This window comes from Hemibagrus wyckioides, linkage group LG27, assembly GCF_019097595.1.
Source record: "Hemibagrus wyckioides isolate EC202008001 linkage group LG27, SWU_Hwy_1.0, whole genome shotgun sequence".
NCBI classification, from domain to species: Eukaryota; Metazoa; Chordata; class Actinopteri; order Siluriformes; family Bagridae; genus Hemibagrus; species Hemibagrus wyckioides.
The window spans coordinates 11302776-11322333 of NC_080736.1; the positions used below are offsets into that span (position 1 = coordinate 11302776).

Here is a 19558-nt window from a genome sequence, read left to right on the forward strand (position 1 = left end):
GAGCTCTATAACCGTGCTGTTTTCCAAACATCTGGACACACAGCAGAGGTATTTGCTTGGGCCGTATGACGGGGTCTCTGGGAAAGGCAGCACGCAGGAAGGGACGGTCTCAGAGCTGTGTGAGAGGGATCGGAGGTGTTAGCAGTCACACGTGAACCCAGCCGTCTTACTCGCACAGTGGGACCATTTACACCTTCTCACCCCTGTTCTCATTATAGCTGTCATCCCCTCATGAAGTTGCAGTGTGAGTACTGAGGGGGGGGGGACGTACATCAGCAGGAAATGGACTTTTAGACTTACGTTCATCTCAATGACACTTTCATAAGCCAAAAAGATTTCTACCAGAGCTTCTATCAGTGTGGTTTTTAGTATCTGCTCATGATTAGTACAAACAGGAAGTGCTAGTATTTGGAGGCGGGATTAACAATGCTATTTATTGCTGAATTAATTTGCATAACAAATGTACAAAACTCATATCAGTGCAATGATTTATGTTTTTTGTTTTATTTTTTAAAATATAAGGAGCAACTTTATGAAGGAGATTTTTAATAGCAGTGTCCTTTTTTTTAATATTTGTTTTGTAATATTTTCACAACAAATATCATTTTAATTTGTCCATGCTGCAGATATATTAGTTCAGGTTGATTGTCTTTTCAGTTAATCTATGCATGTTGAAATGAACAACAGTGTTCTTGCTCATTATTGTGATGATTTGGCTGCGTTCATGTGGCAGATTTCTTGCACAGATCTGGAGAAGTATGGAAATTATAAGGCCCCTTTTCCGTACCTGGAAAATACTGAAGATACATTAGTGTTATAGACATCAGCCTAATGCATAAAACATTAAAACTTTTCCTTTTTGCACTAAGCAGGTAATGACTTTTAAAAAGTAAATTGAAGTCAGGAGAGTTTGCTTTTATGTATAGATTTTTTTTTATTCCAAAGGACAGAGGAAAACTCCTGTTCAAATGTCAATTGAATAAACGTGAAAAATTGAACTGCGAGTTCCATCATCAAATCGAAATTGTCCAGTTTTAACATGAAGCTGCTTGATTAGAGCAGGAGATATGCTAACGTAGATGTTACTGGTCAAAGAAGAGGTTCTTAGATGGAGAGGAGGAGGAGGGGTTAGAGAGACTGTAGAAAAGAGTAAGGGGTGGAGAGAATAAAAAATGAGAATCCCTTCCTGTTATCTGTTAGCCTCCTTTTGTTCCTCTTACTCTGCTTTCTGCTCCTCAATCAAAGACAGTGGCACCCGGCCAGAATTGTGTACGTGTGTGTGTGTGTGTGTGAGAGAGAGAGAGAGAGGATCACAGTGTACAGAGCCAGCTCTCCGGTACTGAACATGCTGTACATAGTAAAGACCGTGCACGCTCAGAAATCCAGCGCTGCTATGTGTCTCCTCGCCCTTTATCAGCATTGACAGCGACCATGTTCGTCGTCTGAAAATAAAGCCTAATTATGATACAGCTGTCAGGATTTCAAAGGTCTTTTCTCTCTGCCCTTGTCAGCTGTGATGTGACTGTAGCTCACATATTGTCCTTTTCCTGAGCCGGTTTAAGGTGAGGTTCGTCTTCCCTGTCTCCACTCGCACGCCCGAGCACTTGGGTCTATTTTTGTATGTGGGCTCTGAAAGCATGAGAATAGCTGGATTAAAATAGAAGTGTCTCAGATGCTCGTGTGTGTTTATGTTGTAGCTCAGCCTCAAGCTTGAAGGCTGGCTCAGTCGCTGAGTGTTAGATGTTCTTCTGTGCTGCTGTCATTTCACGACTGTAAATGCTTCAGCAGGGAGCATCGACTGGCAGGCGTAGCACTCTCCTCGCCTTTTTTGTAGGACGGTTTAATGTCTGCTGCTGTCTGTCCTGCTCCACATGTTTTGGCTCAGTAAAGCCCATCTGCTTTAGTTCCTCCAGTGTAATGGCTTCAGTGGCTTTCAGAGTTTTGATTATTCTTTGATCCTCTCATCTAATAGCCCTGTAGCAGTGATGCACTGGAATGAAATGGGGGCCGAATGTTATCATCATGCGCCCTCCATCCTAAGGATTTTTCCTTTGTCATAAAGGTGTTCAAAGTGCAGCTTTACCTCAGACTCTGACACTGGAGACTCCTTCCACTGTTCAGAAAAATCAACACCTGCTCAATCAAGGATGGAAAGTTCCCTGTGGGATAAATTCCCATGTCTTGCTATTTATTTCTACTTTTGAAACCTAGTTTACCAGGAGCTGAACTCTCTGATAAGCAAATTACTGTCCTAGGAAATAGGGAAATGATACAGGGAATGCAGATCAGCTGGATCAACTGTATATTCTATTCATACAGATCAAAACAAATAGAAATGAAAAAGTAAACACAATGTACTTCCCCAGAGATACGCCTCCAAATGCAAGATAGGTCAAGTTAACTTTGTCACACAGACATTATTGCGCAAACATCCTTGGAGGTTGGGGTCAGAGCGCAGGGTCAGCTATAATGCAGCGCCCCTGGAGCAGGGTGCGTTGGGGGCCTTGCTCAAGTGCATAACAGTGGCAGCTTGGTGGTGCTGGGGTTTGAACCCCGATCTTCTGGTCAACGATGCAGAGCCTTGGCCACTTAAGCTAGAACCTCACGAATACAAGTGCAAAAGGCAAACCACATGATTGATAGGTGGCTAGAAGCACTTGATTGGTTGGGTCTTTGGTTTCTCACATCGTCAGCAATCAGGGTGTGAGGAGAACTTAAAATATTACAGAAAATGTTCTGAATTCTTTTTTGACACCATCTTTAAGTCTTTAATGGAGTGTGTGTGTGTGAGAGAGAGAGCGAGAGGGCTGGAAGGAAGCTTAATAGAAGGTTTACTGGAAACCAGTGAGACAGTATTTATATAACAGCTGTTTATAATAACAAGGAGAGAAGGTAGACTGATGTGGACACACACACACACACACACACAGGACAAGCTGGTAAAGCAGCAGAAAGCGAGAATGTATGAGAGGCTCAGCTGGACCGTGAGGGTGGGTGAGGGTACTGAGCACGTAGCACAGCATGGCGGGATGAGGTCGCTGTGCAGATGGATTTGGGTTGCGGCTGGCTGCCCAGTGGAGCTGATGGTGCCGTAATGAATCATATTCGCACATGTTCCAACAGGACGCTGACTCATGTTCCCTCACAGCACAACTAAGCAGTTTTCAGAAAATATTTTTAATGTGGCTGCTATTTCTGCATCATCACATTCAAGTTCATGGTTTGTGAACATAATCGGTGCAGGCAAGAGCAATGCGATTCACTCACACGCTGTGCGTAAAGCCCAAATGGCCTGAATAAAACTATAGTAGGGGAGAGAGAGCGAGCGAGAGAGAGAGAGAGAGAGAATCAGTGAAAAGGCGTGAGTAAATGCTTTGCTTAATAGACTGAGACATCTAAGGAATGCAGTGTATAATATTAAACGTTTCTTTGAAACCAACTTTGATTAAGATTCAATGGATAAATATGATAACATGCTGTACAAGACCTGATGTGTAAGTTTGGTTGACAGCTCCTTATCTGAAATTCCCAGTTTGCTTCACCATACAGAGACTTCAGTGTCATCACAGCAGGTGATACTGGCTAGGTTTAGCTTCAGCTCTCTGGGTGGCTCATGCTCTCAGAAGCTAGTTTAGTGGGACGTCATAATTTTGACAGATAGCTGGATAGACAAAACACTGTGTGTGTGTGTATGTGTGTATATATATATATATATATATATATATATATATATATATATATATATATATATATATATATATATATATATATATATATATATATATATATATATAATATAATATAATATAATATAATATAATATATACACACTATATTGCCAAAAGTATTCGCTCACCTGCCTTGATTCGCATATGAACTTAAGTGACATCCCATTCCTAATCCATAGGGTTCAATATGACGTCGGTCCACCCTTTGCAGCTATAACAGCTTCAACTCTTCTGGGAATGCTGTCCACGAAGTTTAGGAGTGTGTTTATGGGAATTTTTGACCATTCTTCCAGAAGCGCATTTGTGAGGTCACACACTGATGTTGGACGAGAAGGCCTGGCCCTCAGTCTCCGCTCTAATTCATCCCAAAGGTGTTCTATCGGGTTGAGGTCAGGACTCTGTCCAGGCCAGTCAAGTTCATCCACACCAGACTCTGTCATCCATATCTTTATGGACCTTGCTTTGTGCACTGGTGCACAGTCATGTTGGAAGAGGAAGGGGCCAGCTCCAAACTGTTCCCACAAAGTTGGGAGCATGGAATTGTCCAAAATGTCTTGGTATGCTGAAGCATTCAGAGTTCCTTTCACTGGAACTAAGGGGCCAAGCCCAGCTCCTGAAAAACAACCCCACACCATAATCCCCCCTCCACCAAACTTTACACTTGGCACAATGTAGTCAGACAAGTACCATTCTCCTGGCAACCGCCAAACCCAGACTCATCCATCAGATTGCCAGATGGAGAAGCGCGATTCGTCACTCCAGAGAACGCGTCTCCACTGCTCTAGAGTCCAGTGGCGGCGTGCTTTACACCACTGCATCCGACGCTTTGCATTGCACTTGGTGATGTATGGCTTGGATGCAGCTGCTCAGCCATGGAAACCCATTCCATGAAGCTCTCTGCGCACTGTTCTTGAGCTAATCTGAAGGCCACATGAAGTTTGGAGGTCTGTAGCGATTGACTCTGCAGAAAGTTGGCGACCTCTTCGCACTATGCGCCTCAGCATCCGCTGACCCCGCTCCGTCAGTTTACGTGGCCTACCACTTCGTGGCTGAGTTGCTGTCATTCCCAAACACTTCCACGTTCTTATAATACAGCTGACAGTTGACTGTGGAATATTTAGGAGCGAGGAAATTTCAAGACTGGATTTGTTGCACAGGTGGCATCCTATCACAGTTCCACGCTGGAATTCACTGAGCTCCTGAGAGCGACCCATTCTTTCACAAATGTTTGTAAAAACAGTCTGCATGCCTAGGTGCTTGATTTTATACACCTGTGGCCATGGAAGTGATCGGAACACCTGATTCTGATTATTTGGATGGGTGAGTGAATACTTTTGGCAATATAGTGTGTGTGTATATATATATATATATATATATATATATATATATATATATATATATATATATATATATATATATATATATATATATATATATATATCTCACTTATAGATATATATAAGTGTGCAGTAGCAGCTGCTGAGTTCCTGGTCATGACCGTGTGCAGGAAGTACAGCAGGTTTCGGTTGACCTCGGTCTGATGGGAGAGTGTGTTCATGAATGTTTGCTGATTTTGCTGCTGCTCAGTGGTCTGCAGTTTTGTAAAGTTCAGCTCTCTTTGCTTTATTGTGCAGTAAATGGGCCTGGCTGTGTAAATGTTTTCTCTCTCTCTCTCTTTCTCTTCTTTCTTCCTCTCCTTTTAACTCCTGGTCTTGTTCTATTTGTCTGCTGGTTGTTCTCCATCTCTTTTTCCCTCACTTGTGTTCATATCACTGAGCTTCATGAGAAGCAGCATGGTAATGAGAAGTGATGTACTAAGAAGTGGAAGTTCAAATGATGAAAAAAACATGAAAAGGAATAAAAAAATAATGACAGTGTGTGTATATGTCTTTTTCCATCTGTGTATGTGTATGCACAGTATACACAGATAACATCCTGAGCAGTGACAGGTGAAGTGAGTAACACTGGTTACCTCCTCATCATGGCACCTGTTAGTGGGTGGGATATATTTGGCAGCAAGTGAACATTTTGTCCTCAAAGTTGATGTGTTAGAAGCAGGAAAAATGGACAAGAGTAAGGATTTGAGCGAGTCTGACAAAGGGCCAAATTGTGATGGCTAGACCACTGGATCAGAGCATCTCCAGAACTGCAGCTCTTGTGGGGTGTTCCCGGTCTGTAGTGGTCAGTATCTATCAAATGTGGTCCATGAATGGAACAGTGGTGAACTGGTGACAGGGTCATGGGCGGCCTAGGCCCAGTGATGTACGTGGGGAGTGAAGGCTGGCCCATGTGATCCGATCCAACAGATGAGCTACTGTTGCTCAGACTGCTGAAGAAGTTAATGCTATTTCTGATAGAAAGGTGTCAGAATACACAGTGCATCACAGTTTGTTGTGTATGGGGCTGCATAGCCAAAGACCAGTCAGGGAACCCATGCTGACCCCTGTGCACCACCGGAAGCATCAACAATGGGTATGTGAGCATCAGAACTAGACTACAGAGCAATAGAAGAAGGTGGCCTGTTCTGATGAATCACATTTTCTTTTACATTACATGGATGGCCGGGTGTGTGTGCATCGCTTACCTGGGGAACACATGGCACCAGGATGCACTATGGGAAGAAGGCAAGCCAGCAGAGGCAGTGTCATGCTTTGGGTAATGTTCTGCAGGGAAACCTTGGGTCCTGCCATCCATGTGGATGTTATTTTGACACGTACCACCTACCTAAGCATTGTTGCAGACCATGTACAGCCTTTCATGGAAATAGTATTCCCTGATGGCTGTGGACTCTTTCAGCAGGATAATGCACCATGCCACAAAGCAAAAATGGTTCAGGAAAGGTTTGATGAGCACAACAATGAGTTTAAAGTGTTGACTTGGCCTCCAAATTCCCCAGATCTCGATACATCTGTGGGATGTGCTGAACAAACAAGTCTGATTCATGGAGGCCCCACCTCACAACTTACAGGACTTAAAGGATGTGCTGCTAACATCTCTGTGCCAGATACCACTGATGCACCTTCAGGGATCGTGAGGAGTCCATGACTTGTCTATGCCTAATATTATGCCTGATCAGTGTGTGTGTATGTGTGTGCATGATGATTTAGTCATTTGCAATGCATTCACTTCTAAACCAGTCTATAAGACTCCCTCAGTTCCCCGTTGTATCTGCTCTTAACCTCATGCATGTGTACTCAAGAAGGAAAGATGGAACACATTTCCTGCTTTCATTCAGCACACCAATTAGAAACACATTAAATGATACACAAATGGCAGCTATTGTGAAATATAACCTTCATCATCACATTAAGATTTGTTTAACGGCCTGATATAACATCCGTGTTGGAGCTGCTGCAAGGTGTCTCTACCATTCTCTCAGGATTACACATTATTTTAGACTCACTTCACTACTTCTTCCACTGTCTGCACTGCTTACCTTGTTATTTAAAATCAGATGAAGTTGTCGGAGAAGAAATTCCACTGCCGGAGTGGTGTTTTGGCTCTGACCTGCCTGTTATTGGGCAAAAGCTTTTAATCCTCCAGATGGATGAAACATGAGTATGTGCACAGTGCTGCTTGAATAGCTGCTGTGTCCACATGTCTAGGTTTAGTCATATGGTTGCTGTAACCCTTGCCTTAATAGCTATTAAAATCTTAGGTTCAGTGCAAAACAAAAAAACAGCAATCAAATGTCAAGATTTGGGTAAAAATGAACCATGGTCATGTATATTGTACTGCTTTCATTTCTCCTAAAAGTGTGTTTGTGTGTGTGTGTGTGTGTGTGTGTGTGTGTGTGTGTGTGTAGAACATGAGCGACGCCATGGCAGTCCTCCACAAGCTACAGACGGGTTTGGACGTGAATGTGAAGTTCACAGGCGTCAGGGTGTTTGAATACACCCCTGAGTGCATCGTCTTCGACCTGCTCGACATCCCACTGTACCATGGCTGGCTGGTTGAACCTCAGGTGTGTAAAATAAAACTAGAGAGACTCAAAATGCCACATCATATCTATTGAACATTATGAGCATGCAATGAAATCAGATATGCCACATTGTACAGGTTTTCTATTTTGTTTTGACTCCTAACAGCATGACATCAGCTAAACACAGTTTCTACTGGAAACAGTGAGCAGAAATCCTCTACTGTTTCTCCAGACTGAGTTCAGCTACCATATAAAAAAACGGAGACAGCTCTCAGAGCAATAAGAGCATCACATCGTAGAGACATTTTCTATCATCAGAAAGTTAGATTGCAGCTTTAATATAAATATACACATTTAACAGAAACGTTTGTACTCCAAAAGCAGTTATTCAGTCAGCTAGTCATGTGGCAGTATTGTAATGTGTAAAGTCCTGCATATAGGTCAGTTGTACAGTTCAGTAACTGCTGGTTTGTTGGGGTTTCAATGATGTGAGAAGAAAAAATGTTCACTCAATGCCAGTTCTGCAGGTGCTTGTTGAATTCGAGACGTCAGGGGAAAACAACACGACTGGTTTGAGCTGACAGGACGGCTATAATAACTCTAATAGCCACTATTATAGCGCCTGTCGAACCATCGAGACCAGGCAATGCTGGAAATCTTCAGCTGTCCAGTTTTAGTGAAGCCATGTCTTGTCAGACTTTAATAGAACCCGTTTGTGGCCTCAGGGTTCGTTGTATCATGTGGCATAATTTTCTAAATTAGCATGTGTTCCTATTAATGTGGCCACTGAGTGTATATAATGAATGGAGAAGAACACTGATTATGCATGAAATTGCACTGCTGCATTCATTAACCCAGGATCCTTTCTGAGTTTGAGTTTCTAAGAGTTATTAGAAACAGGATACTTTTCATACTTCTCTCTCTCTCTCTAGATGAGTGATATAGTGAAGGCGGTGGGGAACTGCAGTTATAACCAGCTGGTTGAGAAGATCATCAGTTATAAGCAGTCGGAGAACAGCGAGCTGGCTGGAGAAGGTGTGAGGGTTTTTTCATGACCTCCAGCCCATTATGTCTCCTGAACCTTTTTCAAGGATTTTTTTATATGCTGATCTGCTGAGAGTAACTGTGGCACTGGCTGTTGTGTGAATAGGACAGTCTTTATGTAAGACGCATGTGGTGTGAGTCTCTGTGTGTGTCTCTCTCACTCTGTGTGTCTGTTTGTATGTGTCTCTCTCTCTCTCTGTCTGTGTGTGTCTGTCTCTCTATGTCTCTCTGTGTGTGTGTCTCTCTGTTTGTGTGTGTGTTTGTCTTTGTGTATGTCTCTGTATGTGTCTGTGTGTGGGTCTCTTTGTGTGTTCGCATGTGAGTGTCTGTGTGTGTGTGCATCTTTGTGTGGGTGTGTGTTGTGAGGTATAACTTATTACTGACATGCTCTCTTGTTCTTGCTTGGTCACTCTGTTATTTGTTCTTCTTGTGTGTGTTTTTACATCACAGTCTTCATTAAAATAAATATTTCATGCCTCTTGCATCACATAAATATTTAAATAATGACAGGACAAGTTACTCATGAAGTCTGTAGCTACACACAGACTCGTCTTTTCTCTGCTTTTCTTTTGTTCTTCAGTTTGGGTGTGTCCCTTCCTTTCTGCTGTATCACACTCTTTCTGTCCGAATAGATCTGCAGTGAAACAGCCCACACTCTACTTCTCTGCCTGTCTGCCTCTCTCTCTCTCTCTCTCTCTCTCTCTCTCTCTCTCTCTCTCTCTCTCTCGCAGTCTGTCTGTCCCCTCTCTCTATCTGTACCTGTCTGTCTCTCTCTCTCTCTCTCTCTCTCTCTCTCTGTGTCTGCCTGTCTGTCTGTCCCCTCTCTCTCTCTGTACCTGTCTGTCTGTCTGCATCTCTCTCTCTCTCTCTCTGTACCCATCTGTCTGCCTCTCTCTCTCTCTCTCTCTCTCTCTCTCTCTGTCTGCCTGTCTCTGTCCCCTCTCTCTCTATCTGTACCTGTCTGTCTGTCTGCATCTCTCTCTCTCTCTCTCTCTCTCTCTCTCTCTCTCTCTCTCTGTACCCATCTGTCTGCCTCTCTCTCTCTCTCTCTCTCTCTCTCTGTCCCCTCTCTCTGTCTGTGCCTGTCTGTCTGCCTCTCTCTCTCTATCTGTGCCTGTCTGTCTGCCTCTCTCTCTCTGTCTGTCTGTCCCCTCTCTCTGTCTGTGCCTGTCTGTCTGCCTCTCTCTCTCTCTCTCTCTCTCTCTCTCTCTCTCTCTCTCTCTCTCTCTCTCTCTCTCTCTCTATCTCTATCTGTGCCTGTCTGTCTGTCTGCCTCTCTCTATCTGCACCTGTCTGTCTGTCCTCTCTCTCTGTCTGTCTGTCCCCTCTCTCTGTCTGTGCGTGTCTCTCTCTCTGTCTGTATGTGTGTATATAATTGTATAGTTTTGGTTTAGTGAATCCCATAAAAAAGCCAGAAAAACCTTTATATTCTATCACCTTTTAGGATTGTTGATATAATCATTAATATTTGCCCTGTTGAGGTTTAGACCTCCGCAATCATCACAACACCAGCTGAAGGAATATTTTTAATAATCGATGCCCACTGAAGCTGTTCTTGTGGCCCAACACTATCCAACATTTTCTATGGTTTTCCTTTCATTTATCGCTCATCAGTAGTTTCTGCAGCGTCACTGAGGTCAGTGAGGGAGAAGATTGAGGCTCGTCAGTGTTTTTATTCCATTTTCAGTTCTCTTCACAGTCAACAGAGGCTCTAACTGTTGCAGAGCTGCTCTATTGTAAAGGTATTATTTTGAAAGCTCTAAATGATCCACACCTTCTCCCTCTCAGGCTCAAAGTTAGGGTTGAGACCAGTATAATCATACAGTATAACATGTACCTGCTTGTTTTTATGGGCGTTTGTTATATTTCTATCTATTCAGCTGTATGTGTGTGTGAGTGAGCAAGCAGAATTAGTATCATATTAAGTTCTCATGCTTCTACACTGAACTTGAGGACACTAACATGGCTGGGAAATGTGTATCTTTGTGATGTATGTTGTGTCAGGCTTTGTGGCGGAGCAGTTCCTTCACAGCACGGCCACGCAGCTGACCTACCACGGCCTGTGCGAGCTCACGTCCACCGTCCAGGAGGGGGAACTCTGCGTGTTCTTCAGAAACAACCACTTCAGTACCATGACCAAATTCAAGGTAAAACACGTGAACACTGTAAATATACAAACTCATTGTGGTTCAGAAATTGAAGCAGGGCTCTTAAATGCATGCTCACAAAACTAGAATTATTTGTACATATATATAACATGAATCTGAAGGTAGTGTTTGAGGTCATGTTAGGTAGATAGATACATTGCGTTGTCAAGGTGAAATAAAAGGTGTGTCCCAAATAACATACTGATGCTCTTCTCTACCCTATTGTGTGGTATAAATAGTGTGAGTAGTGCGTTCACACTGAAAATGCCAGCATGAAGTGCACTTCATGAAGTACCTGAATGATCCACTTATTTAACGGCGAAAGCTAAGTGTGGAATGCTGGACACTTCATGCACTCAGCACCCGCAGCTTTGTTTATGTAGTGGAGGAGGGGCGGAGCTACTGGACCCACTCACGCTGGATGAGAAGAAAATTCCAATACAGTCCTGTGGAAAAAGGCATCATACAAATATCTTTTAAATTAGCCTATGCACATTGTGTGATTTATTTATCAACATTTTTACAGAATTTTCACACCGCTAGCGTTAGCATTACATGCTTTTGGCGTCATTAGCCTTAATAACTGCTTTTTTTTTTCCCCCAAAAAAAATACCTAAGTGCTCCATTTGAGGTGACACTACCCTTCTAAAATTCATACACTAGATAGAGTACATAGTGCATAGTGTACTGTCTGTCATTTGGGACACTGCTTTTCTTTTAAAATAAAATAAATAAATAGAAATGTAAAAAAAAAATCTGCACTGACTCTTTAACTTGCCTTACTGTGCAGTAAGTGGTACTGTATCTGGGATTTAAAAGCTGGAAGTGATTCTCAGTGTCTCACTTCTCCATTCACTCTGAAAGACTAGACTCTGATTTTAGGTTTTATTTTTCTGCCCTCTAATGGACACATTCATGTCATGTGCATGACTCGAGGAAGACGCCTTCACTTCTTCTAAGGATGTCTAATCTCAGGTTCAAATTTGATCTAGAAAATAGAGCCAATTAACAATGATGTGAAAATATAAAGATACAAATTAGATATAAAATGGAACATATAGGGTATATAGGGAAAATATGGTGGAAATTTACAATAGGAAAATAAATATATAAAAGCTAGTATCTGAATACAGTGGTTACAGTGATTAAATCTGCATATGTAGTATGAATGGATTGATGAGAATGAATACAATTTTTATATATAATAGGTGCAAATTATGTGCATGCAGTGAATGTACTATTGTGCAGTTGTGTAAAAGTCTGGCTGAGCTAGTGAGTGATATGGCGTGAGTCCAGAAAGAGTCCAGGCTCTAGGTGTTCTTTTGTTTAAGGGTCCAAATGGCCTGCAGGAAGAAGCTCCTCCTCATTTTCTCCGTGTTCGCTTTCCTGATCGCAACCGAGAAAAGAGTGCATTGTTGGGATAGCTGAGGACTTTTTACTATCTTCCTGGCCTTTATCCAGCACCACTTGCTGTAGATGGACTCTAGGTCAGGGAGCTCAGTGTGGATGATGTGCTCAGCTGATCACACCACCCTCTGGAGAGCTCGTCTGTCCTGTTTGGTGCTGTTCCCAAATCAGGCTGTGATGCTTCCCATCTCAGTAGTGCAGGTGTAGAAAGGCCTTAGCACCTGAGAGGGCAGTTTAAAGTCCTTTAAACATCTCAGGTGGTAGAGACACTGCCAGGCTTTCTTTACCATGGTCAGGATCATCACACGTCCAGCATGATGTGTGCTGATGTTCAGGAGGAGATTGCTCTCCTGGCACCAAACCTCCAGATATTTAATCTCCTCAAGATCAGTGTCGGAGATCAGGTACTGTGCCATCAACAAACTTGATGGTGGTCGTGGACTTGGAAGTGGCAATGCAGTGTAATGGAGGTGTGCAATGAATGGTGTCCTGGGTAGAGCGATTGGGACGGTAGGCACACTGTAGTGGGTCCAGGGTGTCAGGTAGTGAAGAAGTGATGACATCTCTGAGCAGTATTTCGAAGCACTTCATCACGGGGCTACTGGGCGATAGTCGCTAGGGTATACAGGCTGGGGTTTCTTCGGAACAGGAAATGTGGTGGACAGTTTGACGCCTGTGGGATTACAGACAGCTCCAGGGAGAGGTGGAATGTCTCGGTGAACATCGGTGCTAGCTGGGTTAGATGTGTAAACAAATAATAATAATCAGCAGCCCCGTGTTTCACAAATAAAGTCATACAGAAAGCCACTTAGAAAGCAGGTTCCATATATTTATCCTTTTTATTATGGATTTAAAAAAACAGTAGCGTCACAGCATTCTAGATGTAAACTATACCAGAATCAGATCCGAGTCCACAAAAGTTTTGACAGTTTCTGATTATATTAGTTTTTATAATATGTATTATAATCTGTGCTTCAGCATTTAGACGGCTTTGTCTGTAACAAACAAGGAAAGCAAAGGCAAGAGCATATTTGGTGGAAAAGTCAGTTCACTCCTCGCTCTCGTGTCCAGTCCGAGGCCAGTCCTGATGCTCTACTGAAGTTCGGGATCTGTCCTTAAGTAAGACAATAAATTAGCATTCGGTACTGTTATGTGCTCAGTGTCCCAAAATGAGACAGAAACCTTTTAAAGATATTGCTGTGGCTAAGTAACACAATGTATCTCGGCTACATTTTCTACAACACGGAGCAAGTCATTAGCCAAGCCTTCACATACTGATACACTCGTAGATTTTTAAAGGCCTTTCGCATCACTTTTCCTCTGGCTCAGCAAAAGCCTAATAGAAAGCCAGATGCATCTTCTGAGTGTGTAATCACAAGGCGTGGCCCTGATGCTCTTCTAGTTTCTAGTCTGAGTGGTGAGAGATCATGTGCTTTATGCTCACAAACAGCTCATGGTTGCATGTAATTGCTAGTAAACCCAATTTACCTACATATGAAACAAGAAAATTGCTTTATTGCAATTTAAGGTGAGCCATGACACTAACCTACATTATGCCGTTCTTCTGCTTTTGGCTCGCCCATGTTTGGAGTTGCCACCGCAGATCATCTGGTCCACATATTTTGATTTGGCTCAGGTTTTACACTGGATGCCCTTTCTGACCCCATCCTCCCATTTTATCTGGGCTTGGGACCAGCACTAAGAGGTATTTCCTCAGTGGCTGGGTTAGCTCTCTGTCCAGAAATCGAACCCAGGCCCCAGAAATGAGAGCACAGGATCCTGCTGCAGGACCACCAGGGGACCAACCATAATACTGACATATAACTCTCATTATATATACAGTACACTGTGATGAGAGACAGAGTTACTGTTACACTAGACAGCATTGCTTCTTTTTATTCACCGATCAGGCATAACATTATGAACACTGACAGGTGACGTGAATAACACTGATTATCTCCTCATCATGGCACCTGTTAGTGGGTGGGATATATTAGGCAGCAAGTGAACATTTTGTCCTCAAAGTTGATGTGTTAGAAGCAGGAAAAATGAGCAAGCGTAAGGATTTGAGTGAGTTTGACGAAGGGCCAGATTGTGATGGCTAGACCACTGAATCAGAGCATCTCCAGAACTGCAGCTTTTATGGAGTGTTCCCAGTCTGCAGTGGTCAGTATCTATCAAAAGTATCCTCAAGTCCTGTAAGTATGCTTTGAGATCTTGATGCCAGATAACACAGCACACCTTTGAGGATCTAGTGGAGTCCATGCCTCAGGGCTGTTTTGGCAGCAAAAGTGGGACCAACACAATATTAGGCAGGTGGTCATGTTATGGCTGATCGGTGTATATCAGCAGTTTATAAATATATATATTATATATGTCTGGCAAGTAAGGTGCTGTTATCTCTTACATTATAAACAGATACAAACTGCAGCTTGTCACGTTATTACAAAAACCAGAAAGCACAACATCCTCCATCCTGAAGACCTGCATCACAACTTACAGCTTTATCTCTGACTGTAGCGAGACACTGATGTCTCCTTACGTCAATGTTAAATAAACCTACTGCTTACAGAAAGCTTTACCATATCAACAATACCATGGTTTTTAAACACTAACACTATAGTTTATCATTTAGCTGTAAATTATGTGAGCATCTGCCATACATGTCAACAGGAGCTGTTACTATAGAAATAGTAATATATTTAAACGGGCAAATTAATGTAGCTGGAGCTACTGTCAAAACTGCTGTTCTAAAAAAATAAACCTTCAGACCAATCTAGAACGATGTGATGCTCAGGAAGTGCTCAGGGCATTGGGGGTAGGTATGAGATGAGCTGGGTGGGTCTGTGGTTACAAACTGGTTACACTGATCAGGGCTGTGTGTGTGTGTGTCTGTGGCAGGGTCAGCTGTACCTGCTGGTGACAGATCAGGGCTTTCTGACCGAGGAGAAGGTGGTGTGGGAGAGTCTACATAACGTGGATGGAGACGGAAACTTCTGCGATTCAGAGTTTCGTCTGAGACCCTCCGACCCCGAGAGCGTCTACCACGGCCAGCAGGACCAGATTGACCAGGTCAGCACCACCTTTAACTTTAATAGTCACCTTTACAGTGTCCTCCTTAGTAAATATCTGCTCACAGGCTATTGTTTTTATTGTTAGATGGCTAGATAACGCTTTACTTTACTCAATTGTAGCTAACTGTTTATGTGCAGGACTTGATTTTAGAGCCCTAAATTGATTTAGGCACCTTGTAATTGGGTTTATAAAGACGTAAACATGATTCATCTGTAAAAATCCTAGTGCTGCTACGTCTATTCTTGGTGTCTGATATCCAGACTGTGAGGCCAGGCGTAATACAATGCTGCCCTCTGCTGGATAAGATGTGAGTTACATTGTTAAAAATGCTGAATATTAAAATAAGCCTGGTTTATTAGCTTCGTTATGAATAAACCTGTGTACTTATCCCAGGTCTGCCTATCCAGTCCCTTATTCATCCCCATCACAGCAAGAGAAACCTGGATTTCATGTGAACTTTTAGTCTTGTATCCCTGCATCCACTGAGCTTTATTTTATCCAGAATATTCTGTGCAGTCTTTACCTCATCGCCTCTCAGAATTCTGCTCCAAAGCGCTCACAGGGTTTAGTGATGTTTAGTGATGCTCTCCCTCTGTTTACTCCTCGTGCTTGTGCCTTATATTGCCTCTTAAATAATAGATGATTTTTATTTTTTTTTTTATGTTTCCTGAGTTGTCAGTTCATGACATTGCTGTGTTCTGATGGGCAGCAGGGTGAACTAGAGTGCAGATTTTACTTTGCAGGAGCAGCAGAGGGAGCTGCAATCACACACTTCATTCATATATATATATATATATATATATATATATATATATATATATATATATATATATATATATATATATATATACATACATATTATATAAAGCCATACAATAAAAAACTGTGTGTGTCTGTCTCTGTGTGTCTGTGTCTCTGTTGGTGGTGTGTGTGTCTGTTTCTGTGTGTGAATCTGTCTTGGTGTGTGTGTCTGTTTTTCTGTCTGTGTGAGTCTGTGTATGTGTGTTTGGGGTTGGTAGGAATTTGGTAAAGACATACACACACACACACACACCGTACACACACTGAATACACACACACACACTGTAACCTGATCTCACGTTCAAACCAGGACACCAGCTGCATTCATTATAATTAGATATCTGTGAACATTATCACACAGTAAAAGTTCTGTCAATTGTGCAGTTTATTTGTCATCATTTCCATCCACTTCTCCCTGCTGACTGCTGAAGGCGAAGGCTCTAACATGCGTTCTCCAACACTCCAAGCCAGGCACTGCATCTGTTCAAACTGCTGCTCATCTAATGTTACAGCTCTAAACACGTTACTCCATGAAGATTCAAAAATAAATACCCATCATTTTAATGCTCAAAATACCTTCCACTGTCAGAGCACTTGATAGCCATCTTACTATTAACACATGTATTTGATGACTGTGTGTGTGTGTATACATGCAGGATTACCTGATGGCACTGTCGCTACAGCAGGAGCAGCAGGTGTCAGAGCTGGGCTGGGAGCAGCTTCCTGAGGGAATCAGTGATCTGGAGTTAGCGAAGAAGCTGCAGGAGGAGGAAGATCGCAGGGCGTCTGAGTTCTATCAGGAGCAGGAGGAGGAGCAGGAACAGGCTGCTGCAGCTGCACAGGCCGCACAGGTAGGCACACACACACACACCTCCCTAAAGGCTTTTTCGTAACCACATACTCCCAGGACAGCTTCAGAGCACCTTTACAGAGTCTACAAGTCTGTGGAAGTGTACTGCAGGAATGAACACTGAAGAATGACACCAACATTTTGCACAAACTTCCTTCTGTTTGTTGTGAACATTACCTGAAGCTCTTGACCTGTTTCTGCATGATGATATTGATTGTGCTGCTGCCACATGATTGGCTGAGTGGATCACTGCATGAATGAGCAGAGGCACAGTTCTATTAAAGAAGCTTGTGTATATACACCGGTCAGGCATAACATTATGACCACCTGCCTAATATTGTGTTGGTTCCCCTTTTGCTACCAAAACAGCCGTCACCCATCATGCACTGTGCATTCTGACACCTTTCTATCAGAACCAGCAATTTGAGCAACAGTAACTCGTCTGTTGGATCATATACAGGCCAGCCTTCTCTCCCCACGTGCATCATTGAGCCTTGGCCGCCCATGACCCTGTCGCTGGTTCACCACTGTTCCTTTCTTGGACCACTTTTGATAGATACTGACCACTGCAGACTGGGAACACCCCACAAGAGCTGCAGTTTTTTCCAGTTGTCTAGCCATCACAATTTGGTCCTTTGTCAAACTCGCTCAAATCCTTACGCTTGCCCATTTTTCCTGCTTCTAACACATCAACTTTGAGGACAAAATGTTCACTTGCTGCCTAATATATCCCACCCACTAACAGGTACCATGATGAGGAGATAATCAGTGTTATTCACTTCACCTCTCACTGCTCATAATGTTATGGCTGATCAGTGTATTTCAAGCTCAGTAATATAATGTAAATAGGAAATACAAATGTTGTGAAGTCCTTTAAAGTTGTAGCAGGTGTTTTTCAGGCAGTGGACTATTGGGTTACAGGAATCAGCAAGTCAAATTCAGTTTGTTTTCCAGTCACTGCTGCTGTCCTGCAGATCCCTGCTTTAATTTCCTGCACCTGAGCTCTCTCCCCTCTCTCTGTCCCACAGGCTCAGGCAGGAGGAGGCGCTGTGGCTGAAGGAGCAGTCGCCGCCCCGGCAGGAGGAGCAGCATCGTGTCCCAGTCCAGGAAAGCACAGTTCCAGTACGGAGCGCAAAGCCAAGAAAGAGGCCAAGGAGAAGGAGAAGTGCGTGATCCTGTAACAGCCCTGCAGCCTGCTCACGGTTCTGACTGAAAGGCAGAAGGCTCGTCGTTCCACACTGACTCAGAGCTGCACAAGGAGTGAGAGAGAGCGTGACGGAGGAGAGGATCTGCTGTTCCTAAGCCACTGGTGCCTGATGCTGTTTGCTCTCTGAGCTCTGAACACACACACACAGCAGAGCCGATCGGGGGGGGGGGATAAACTCGCACCACGTCTCTGATCAAGCTCGCCTGACCTTCCTACAGCCGCACGGTGCACCGCGCTTGTGTGGAGTGACCTCACGCTTCAGGATGGTGGATTTTATAGCAAAATGCACCAGAGGGAGAAATAACGGCACCGTTTTCTTCTTTTCTTTTTCTTGATTTCCGTTACTGCAATTGTTTCTAAGATGTTTTATAAGCTGTTTTATAGCGCATATATATATATATATATATATATTACACACACAACCACATACACTTGTTATACACAGATACGGTTTTACAGGCAGGATCTTTACACTGGGACAGAGAGGACGCAGCGGTAGCAGGTCTACATTTCACACTGTAACAGTGTCGCACTACGTGCCCTTCAGCTTCTGAGGATCGCGCCAAACCTGATCTTCACTTGAAACCCTTGCTATTATGCACTACAGTCCGGGGTTCTGGATCAGTTTAGGAGTGGGCGATATGGCAAAAAATATCATCGGTCAATTAACGGATTCGTTTGTGCCAGAAAATGAGTAGTGCCACATTTAAAATATTAAGGAAATTTATTTAACAATAAACGAGTCGGTACCGATCACAGACCAGGGCTTGTAAGACGTATTGGAGTTGAACATACTGGAACGAGGAACAATAAGACGGCTTGTTAAATAGAGTGATGAGTCTTTCCTGAAACATGCAGATGGTCAGCGCTCTGGTGATATTTTCAGCAAAACAGACCTCGTCATATCGCCCGTCCTACATCCAGTTTGCCTATTAGGGGTTTCCTCCTCCGTATTCCGTCTCGCTTACAACTAACGTCTCCTGCAGCCACATTCAAGACATAGAATCTCTCCTCGCTCCCTCTGAGAGATTGTTTCGAACGCAGTGTGTACCTGCGGGAGTTTGTGGGGTGTTTTTTTTTTGCCAACCCCAATCTAGTCGAGCGCTCAGCTCAGCAGCCCTGAACATTAAAGCGTTACATTTCCCTAGTCACGCTTCCTGTCCCTGTGAGTTGCCACTTTAGTCTTTAATATGCTGCCACTTTCTGAGCCTCAGTGCTGTTTCGGATTGTAACGGATAACTTTATACGCTTCGTGTTCTTTTCTTTATTGCTCTTGCCACCATAGCTACGCAGTGTAACCCAGCACATTATCCGTGTTACTGCCTCCTCCTGACAAACTTTTACTCTCGATACATTCCAGCAGGATGTTTCGCATCG

General features: G+C 43.2%; 1 protein-coding gene across 1 annotated transcript in view; it reads left to right on the forward strand.

Annotated features, from left to right (window-relative positions):
• mindy2 (MINDY lysine 48 deubiquitinase 2) overlaps window positions 1-18589 on the forward strand; it is a 31812-nt gene extending 13223 nt beyond the window's left edge. Inside the window, exons 4-9 of the mRNA XM_058382264.1 lie at window positions 7534-7692; window positions 8583-8685; window positions 10699-10841; window positions 15150-15320; window positions 16781-16975; window positions 18003-18589. Coding sequence (XP_058238247.1) covers window positions 7534-7692; window positions 8583-8685; window positions 10699-10841; window positions 15150-15320; window positions 16781-16975; window positions 18003-18155 — 924 coding nt within the window. The 3' untranslated portion in view covers window positions 18156-18589. The remainder of the gene's footprint in view (window positions 1-7533; window positions 7693-8582; window positions 8686-10698; window positions 10842-15149; window positions 15321-16780; window positions 16976-18002) is intronic.
• The last annotated feature ends 969 nt before the right edge of the window (window positions 18590-19558 follow it).